This window comes from Vombatus ursinus, unplaced genomic scaffold (genome assembly GCF_900497805.2).
Source record: "Vombatus ursinus unplaced genomic scaffold, bare-nosed wombat genome assembly UNPS02014816.1, whole genome shotgun sequence".
Classification (NCBI taxonomy): Eukaryota; Metazoa; Chordata; class Mammalia; order Diprotodontia; family Vombatidae; genus Vombatus; species Vombatus ursinus.
In genome coordinates this window covers 6805804-6814392 of record NW_020954594.1, presented here as the reverse complement: position 1 = coordinate 6814392, position 8589 = coordinate 6805804, and the positions used below count along the sequence as shown (strand labels likewise).

The 8589-nt window shown below is 37.0% G+C and overlaps 1 protein-coding gene across 3 annotated transcripts in view; it reads right to left on the bottom strand.

Moving 5' to 3' along the window:
- The window catches only part of DDX6 (DEAD-box helicase 6), a 43000-nt gene that overhangs the window by 10228 nt on the left and 24183 nt on the right, over window positions 1-8589 (bottom strand). For all 3 annotated transcript variants that reach the window (XM_027835499.1, XM_027835498.1, XM_027835500.1), the window contains exons 9-11: window positions 8118-8246; window positions 7460-7576; window positions 5756-5819 (exon numbers count right to left, since the gene is read on the bottom strand). In XM_027835499.1, coding sequence (XP_027691300.1) covers window positions 5756-5819; window positions 7460-7576; window positions 8118-8246 — 310 coding nt within the window. The remainder of the gene's footprint in view (window positions 1-5755; window positions 5820-7459; window positions 7577-8117; window positions 8247-8589) is intronic.

The window sequence follows — 8589 nt, the reverse complement described above, 5'->3', positions numbered from 1 at the left end:
AAACATAGCAGAACTTTTTTTGGGCGGTAAAGAATTGTAAATAAAGTAGATATTCATCAATTGAAGAATAGCTAAACAAATTGTAGGCCACAGCCTTTAGTTACTTCAATGGATCAGATGACCTACTGTCATAGTAGTAGTAAACTGTCTCCTCATAGAAGAAACTAAGAGCACTGGGCTTGGAGTCAGAAGATCTGAGTCCAAATCCAGCCTCTGACTATTACTAACTGTGTGACCCTGGGCAAATCACTTAACCTGTTTTCTCAGTTTCCTCAGATGTATATGGAGATAATAATAGCACCTACCTTACACAGTTTTTGTGAAAATGAAATGAGGTTACCTATAAAATGCTTAGCACAATGAGTGGCACAGAGCAGGTGCTTAATGCTTGTTCCTTTTTCCTTCTCCTCCCCCACTCCATGAATCCTGGTGCTTCAAAGTTGCAGGTTACCTAAGTAAAAACTCCTTCCTCCTTCCATGATCCCTCCATTCACCCCAATCCAACACCCTATTAGGTTCCCATCCTATTATGTCCTCTGGCATACCTTTTCTATGATAAACAATGAGCTGCCTTTTATAAAAGACTTTTCACATAATTTTCTTGCACTCATGGAAACCTAGTTCCTACAGAAGATATGTTCCTCCCTGGTCACTTTTTCTAGTACTGAATCTCTTTTTTCTCATGTACCCTGAAACAATGCCATAACTTCCGTTCCCTCACTGCTACTTCCATACCCTTTCACAGCTGACATCACTCAACAACTTCTCCCCCTCTGAATTTGAAGTTCACCTAATCCATCTATATTACCTTAACCAAAATCCAGGTTATTGCTATCCACTAGGCTCCAGGTCGCTGTCCCTCTTTTCTCAACAAACTCAGTACATGGTTCACAATATTCCTCTTTACTCTCTGCCCTCCTACTTGGAGACTTAAATATATATGTTGAAGTCTCCTCAAATATGCTGGATTCCCAGTTAATCAATTCCCATGATACATACATTCATTCCACCTTAAACCATACAAAGAGATAGTCCTACACCTTTGATCTGTTCAACACCCGTAACTGATTAAATCTCCAAGATCCAGAACTCTGAAATTATTTTTGGACTATAACCTCCTATCCTTCCATTTTCTCCTTTATGTCTCACTCTTAAATCTATTCTTTATTTTTATAATGACCTCCAGTCACTTTCTCTGCTTTGGTTTAATTTTCCACCTTGTAAAATCCAAACCAGGAGTTCTAAGCCTTTTTTAATATTATGTTCCTCTTTGAGAATCTAGTGAAGCCTATCGGCCCCTACTAAGAGTATTTTTAAATGCACAAAATAAAACACATAGGATTACGAATGAAATTAATTATATTGAAAGCTATAAAATATTTTTTAAAAAAAGTTTACAGACCCCAGGTTAAGAACCCCTGCACTAGACTAAGTCACACAACTGTGCTGATTACGTTTGTACTGGAACCAATTTCAACTGGGCCCTAAATGCTGCATACCAATCTTTTTTACCTCTCACTAGTTGACTGCCTATTGCATTCCCCATGGTGTTTTTCCAAATCGTGTCTCTTCTTCTCAGACTTACTATGCTACCTTCTTTCCTCTCCTTAGTGCAGTTTATTGTCTCATACTTCATCTAGAAAAGAGGTCATCTGCATAACTCCCTCTTATCTCCATACTACATCTCAGATCTTCTCAACAGCATCCCACATTCTCTCCCTTTTTGCTACAATTGCCTAGAAAAAGGACCAGGAACATGGCCCCTTTACCTTGCAAAGAAGGCTGGGCCCTCTATTTGTGCCCTTGATCCCATTCTTTCTTATTTCTTTCAGGAGCTTTCCCCTTTGATCATTCCTTCTCTTTAATCTTCACTCCCCTTGATCCTTCCTTAATACCTACAAATATTCCCAGATCTCCTCCATCCTTAAAAATTCTTCAATTGACCATATAATTACTTCAAACTATCAGAGCTATTATCCTATTCTTCTTTTTCCTTAAAAATTTTATTTTTATTGTGAACCTAACACCAAATATACAATTCCATAAACAAAGTAAAATAGGACTGAACACACAGCCATGAATCTGCATCATATATCCCCTGATTTTCAAGTATATGATTTCAACATGTGATTTTCAAAGCTGTCTTGTCTGTTTTTTCCTACTGACTTTCCTTTGGTTCTGTGAATTTAAAATATTTCAATGACCCCTCTTGTCTTATATTTCTTTTTTTTTTAAATTTCATTTTGTAAATCTTGGTAAACTTCATCTCATTCCCCTACCTCAAATGAAAGAAAAGCAAACTCTTGAATCAAATATACATGGTCATACAGAAAATATCTCTACAATGGCTGTCCAAAAGTATGTCTCATTAAGCACCACCTCACTGTCAGAAGTGCAGAGCATGTTTCATCATTGGTTCTTCAGAATTATAGTTGGTAATTAAGTTGATCAAAGGTCTTAAGTCTTTCTTAGCTATTTTTCATTACAATGCAGTTATTGTTTAATTCTCCCTGGGTTCTGCTCACTTGACTCAGCATCAGTTCATACAGGACTTCTCAAGTCTGAACTTCTCATCATTTCTTGTGGCACAAAACTCCATTACTTTCATATACCATAATTTGTTAAAACATTCCCCAACTTACATGCACCCCCCCCAGTTTCTACTTTTTTCCTACTACAAAAAAGTGCTGCAATGTTTTTGTTCATATGTCCTTTTCCTCATTCTTTTCTCTGAAGTTGCTACAGGTTTAAAAATGTTTTTTATGGACATCTTTTGTTCTGATATCACCATCACATATCTAAAGATAGACCTTCCTTATCCAGTGAGTCATCATCCCTTGTAACAAGGAATAAAAAAAAAAAAAGAGAAATAAAGCAATTCAGCAAAACTTCCTGGATATTCTCTACTCCCTGGTTACTTCACAGTGCTTTCTCCTGGTTCTCCTTCCTTTGTGACAGTTCTTTCTCTGTCTCCTTTGATGGATAACCATCATTTAGTATCAGTTCCTACAGGTTCCAGTATCATTTCTGTGAAGATGACACTTCAATCTATACACATTTACACCTACTCTTTCTTTTGAGTTCCAGAACCAGATCAACTTCTGGATGGCTCATATTTTAAGATGTTCAAAACATAATAAATTTCTTTTCTTTTCCCTAAAGCCATTCTCCCTTCTAATTTCCCTATTTCTATCAAGTATATCACCATCTTTCCAATCATCCATGTTTTCAACTTTGTCATCCTATGACATCTGTCTCACTTATCTCTCATATCCAATCAGTTGCCATGGATTGACAACCAACTGTCTTCACAAAATCTCCCTCATCTATCCCCTTGTAGGATCACAAATTAGGGTGGGAAGGAACCTCAAAAGCCATCTAATCCAATCCTCTTATTTTACAGATAAGGAAAATGACACAAATACAGAAGTAAACAATCCTTGCTCTCAAATAACTTATATTCTAAAAGGGAAACAACATGCCATATGTAGGTATATGAAAAAAAAGGAAGATACAAGGTAATCTTGGAGAGGAAGGCTCTGGCAGCCAAGGACACCACAAAAACACCATAATGAAGCTGGTGTTTGAGCTGAGTCATGAAGGAAACCAGGGATTTCAAAAGGCAGAGGTAAAAAAGGAGGGCATTCTAAGGATGGGAGACAGCCAATGCAAAGATACAGATCCAGGAGATGGAGTGATCTATGTGATAAACAGTATGTGGGCCACTAGAGCAGGACTATAGAATATAGGGAGAAGAATAATGTATAAGGTTGGAAGAGTAGAGAAAGCAAGGTTGCCAAGAGCTTTAAATGTGAAACAGTTCACATCTGATCCTAGAGGTAATGGGGAACCAATAGAATATATCTGAGGAGGGGACTGACATATAGGAAAATCCCTGCATGACGGACAGATGTGAGTGGATAAAGACTTGAAGCAGGGAAACAATAATGAGGCAAGGTGCTGAGGCTGATTATATAAGTAGAGAGAAAGGGATGTACGTAAGAGAAGTAGAATCAACAAGTTTTGCCAATTGATCAGATAAACTGAGAGTGAGGAATTAAAGATGACACTGAGGTTGTGAACTACAGTGACTGGAAAGATGATGGTGCTTAACAGTATTAGGGAAGTTAAGAAGAGGAGTCCTGTTTTGAAGCTGATGATCTCCCTTCTGGGAGATCCAATTCAAAATGTCTAGTAGGCAGCTAGCTTAAATTGAACTAGAGTTCAGGAAAGGTGAGGGCAAGCCAAGATATATAGATTTGAGAGTAATTTACAGGGAAATGATCACTAAAACCCATGAGAGTTGATGAGGTCACCAAATAAAAGTGTATCAAGAGAAGAGATGTGGGCCTAGGACAGAGCTTTGGGGTATACTTAGTGAGGTGGCAGAACATGTAGGAGAACCGAGAGAGCAGTGACAAAAAATCAAGAGGACAGAGTACACAGGAAGAGTGGGTGATTGATAGTGTTGAATGCTACAGAAACCAAGAAATATGAAGATTGAGAAAAAGTCATTCTATATGGCATCTGATGTCCCCAAACAATAGAGAAAAAGATAAGGACTGACTTATAACAGGCATCGAGTTACATTATATATATTTGTCTCCTCTTCTTTGGCATCTAAAAGTGGTAGCTATTTAAACAAGTAAATCAAAGCTGGTAACTCAAAACTAAAGTAAATGTACTTTAGGAAGTAAGGCAAAAAGACAAAATGTTTAACAAGAAATAAGATGCAGCATTTAATAGCTTTGTTCACAGATGAATCCTATAACTTAATTGATTTAAAAACTCTACTAGAATTATAGAGAATAGTTTCTTCAATTATAGGATCACTGATTTGAAAGCTAGAAGAGACTTTTCAGGAGTCCATCTAGTCCAGGGGTTTTACCTTTTTGTATGTCATGGGCCTCTTTGGCAGTGTGGTAAATCTACTTATCGACTCCTTTTTCAGAAAGGTTTTACATTCATAGACCATTTTTATTGACACAGTTATCAAATGTTAAAAATTTAAAAAAAGTTCATGGACCCCTGGTGAAGAACTCATCTAGTCCAATCCCTCACTTTACAAACAAGACTGAGGACCAGAACCTCTAAGTGCTCTGACTAAGGTCACATAAATAACAAGGATCAGAGACAGGATTTGAATTCAGGTCATCTGTCTCCAGAATCAGTGCTCTTTCCATTGCACCATACTGATATACAGACCAGCCTTTTTGAAAACCTAGATTCTCTTTTCTACCCTATAAAACCGGTTCTGGTCATTAATCTTATACCAATAGAGCAAGACTATACTCTCCCCTATAAGATTTCTGTACAAAATTCAAAAAAAAAATATAGACTGGGCCATTTTTGTAAGAAAAAAAAACAACAAAATTTCAAAAATACAGATGGATCCCTAATACAATTCATTTGTGTTGGTATCTTCCCTTGTGCTAATTCAACTTAGAAAAGACAAAAACAAACCAAGCTTGGGGTTCCCACCCTCCCCCACCCCAGAAAAAAAACAACCACCACCCAGCCTTGTGAGTTTTACAAACATTAACAATATTGTTTTACAAACAATAATGCCAGAACAATTCTCCTGCTATTTCAGATAAAGAACACAATTTCAAAGAGTTAATGGTATTTGACCTCACAATATTAGTTATTTTTCTGGTGGTGGTGGTGGTGGTGAGAGGGAAAGGGACAAGGAGAGTGAAAACAAATCAAAGCAGAACAGGGGAAATAAAGAGCAAGGGAAGTACAAAATTCTTACCAGTGCAAACAAGATTACGGCATAAGCCATTTCGGAAATCATGGAATACACGATTTCGATGTTCCTAGAAACACAAGTAGAGCCAATTTGTTTAAAAAAGAAAGAAAAGAAACCACATAAGGTACAGAATTCTCCCCCATTACTTCCCACTCATAGCTCTTCGGCACAAGAGAATCATAATAAGCAACATTACAAATACTAAAGCAAAAGACAGAAACAAGTAACTATTTTTAACTAAACTTTTTGTTTTCAACTCTGAAAACTATCTGATTTTCATACAAACTTTTACCTTAGGTTCCTTTTAAAAGTTTATTCAAATCCTAAAAAAAATTTTTTTAAAAGAACTTATCATAACCAAACATGTGATTTTTCTAAATTAATTTAGTCACCCTTTTTATCTAAAGGCTAAAAATTCTAAATCTTAGCCATTCAATCCAATAGGAAGAAGACAGGGATTGGATCTGTTATTTCATTAGGATGATGAATTCCAAAATAAGGAAACTCCCTCTACTAATGCAGGCTGTCACCTTCTCCCCAAACTACAAAGTGGCCCGCAGCAGTGAGAGGTAAAGTGACTTACCCAGGCCACAGAGCCAGTATGTGTCAGAGGCAGGACTTGAACCTAGGTCTTCCTGCTCCAAGGCCAGTTTTCTATCCACTACTCCATAATGCTACTCTCACTTCAGTTAAGTATTTATTAAACACCTAATACACTATTCTTGCTGGCTACTCAGTATTGGTATAATCCCTTAATATGAACGTGGAGTATATGGAAGAATCAATGTTACCATTAAAATCTCACATTCTGCATTTTCAGTTTTAAATGCTTAAGATCTCACTTGCATTCAGTGAATTAAAATAAGTTTATGGATGTGAGAAAGTGCTACAGTGGAAAGAGTGCTAGAATTTAGAATCAGAGGTCCTGAGTTCAAATGTGAGCTCTGCCATCCACTAAGTGGGTAGTATTAGGCAAATTACTTAATCTCTCTAAGCATCAGTCTCCTCTCATCTCTACCTTGAGGAGCAGATGAGATGGCCTTTTATGTTCTCTAGCAGCTTGAAATCTATGACCCTATGGAGAGCTGCTTTCCGCAAGGTCAAGTGTATTTTAATGACATTTCTAGTTCTTGTATGATAAAGCGATGCTCAAAGGCATGTTATCCTTATGGATTGTTTCTGGACCATCTTTCTTCCCATTCTGAAAATTACGCTTCCAAATTAAGATACGAATTTCCAGTGAGAGTTTCTAATGGTTGATTCATGACCAACTGAAATGTGACTGGTGATCTGGACATTTTTCCAAAAGCCAAAGGAGGTTTAGATCTTTTTTTGAGTACTTAATTGCAGTTTGTACATGGGAACTGCGCAAAAGTGGGGAAAATTTCACCATGTGAACTTTCAGAATGTTGTAGTAAACAAAAGAATTGCAATCTAAAAGTCTAATTGCTATGTTACAGGGAAGAACTTAGGGAAGTCCAAATTGGATCCTTTTTATAAAGGTTCCGGAAGGAAAAAATGGAAAAACACATTACCAACTGACCCAGGAAGGAATATGGAAGGAGGAAAAAAACCCTAGTGAGTCCATTAAAGGGGAAAATAAAAATGTCCCAAAACAATATCACAATTACAGAGTTACAATAAAATCACAGAACTATTTAAGAAATAACTACTGTGAGCTTCAGTGTCATATAGCTTCACACTCACCTGCCTCATCTTAGCATGGATGTAGAAGCAAGAATAGCCCAGTTGGGAAATCTTCTTAGCTAATAGTTCAACACGTTGAGAGGAGTTGCAGAAAATTATTGACTGGTTTATCTGGAGCTAAGCATAGGAAAGAGATATTGGCAAGAAGGGCAAGAATCTTCATTCAATTTGCTAGAACTTTGAGTTCTTGATTGGCAAACAGGAAACCTTTCCACTGCACATTATCTGAAACTTGCCTCTACAGAATGCATAAGAGTGCAATAATTCTAAACAGGTGCGTGGGTGTTTTTTTTCCTTCCCTTTATAGTGGGCAGAAAAGAACTTAAATCAAAGAAAAATTCACATTTCCTTTCAGAATTTTATCTTAGTATCAGATTAACTTTCATAACTGCCACAAACGAAACTACTGGGTCTGAGGTGAAATAAGGCCATTCTGTTTTAGAATAAAGTTAAAAAATGCTTAGACTCATTAAGCAACATATTATCAAATTCAGATAAGTAACTGAGACTGCACCTTTACAACAGAAACCAGAAAAGCTAGGGAACTTGATACAGTGAAGGTGTGTGAAAAACGGTTGCCTGTTGATACAAATCATCTACATTTTGTTGTTAGAATTTAGTAAATTATGATGTTTAGCAGTTGAAGTTTATTTCTTACCCTTGAAAAAAGTGTGTTGAGGCAGTGTACTTTCTGGCGCTCAGTTACATATGCGTAGTACTGGGTTACTCCCTTCAGAGTTAGCTCCTCCATCAGGTTAATCTCATAAGGTTTTTGCAAATGGGAATTCTAAGAAGAAAACAGAAGAGTCTCACAGTGGAATGAATAAAAGCACAGCATAAACAATCAACATCAAACCATATCTATTACAAGATTGGAAAAAAAAACCTCATCAGGGATAACCATGATCTTTATAGCAAGGATAATCACTGTCAATAAATCAAAAACGTTCCTGTTTATAAACTGAAGGACAATCCTAAAGGGTAGTGAGGTGGCAAAGAAATCCAGCCTCACACACTTACTAGCTGTGTGACCCTGAGCAAGTCACTTACTTAGCCCTGTTTGTCTCACTTTCCTTACCCGTAAAATGAGCTGGGGAAGTAAATGGCAAACCACTCCAGTATCCTTGCCA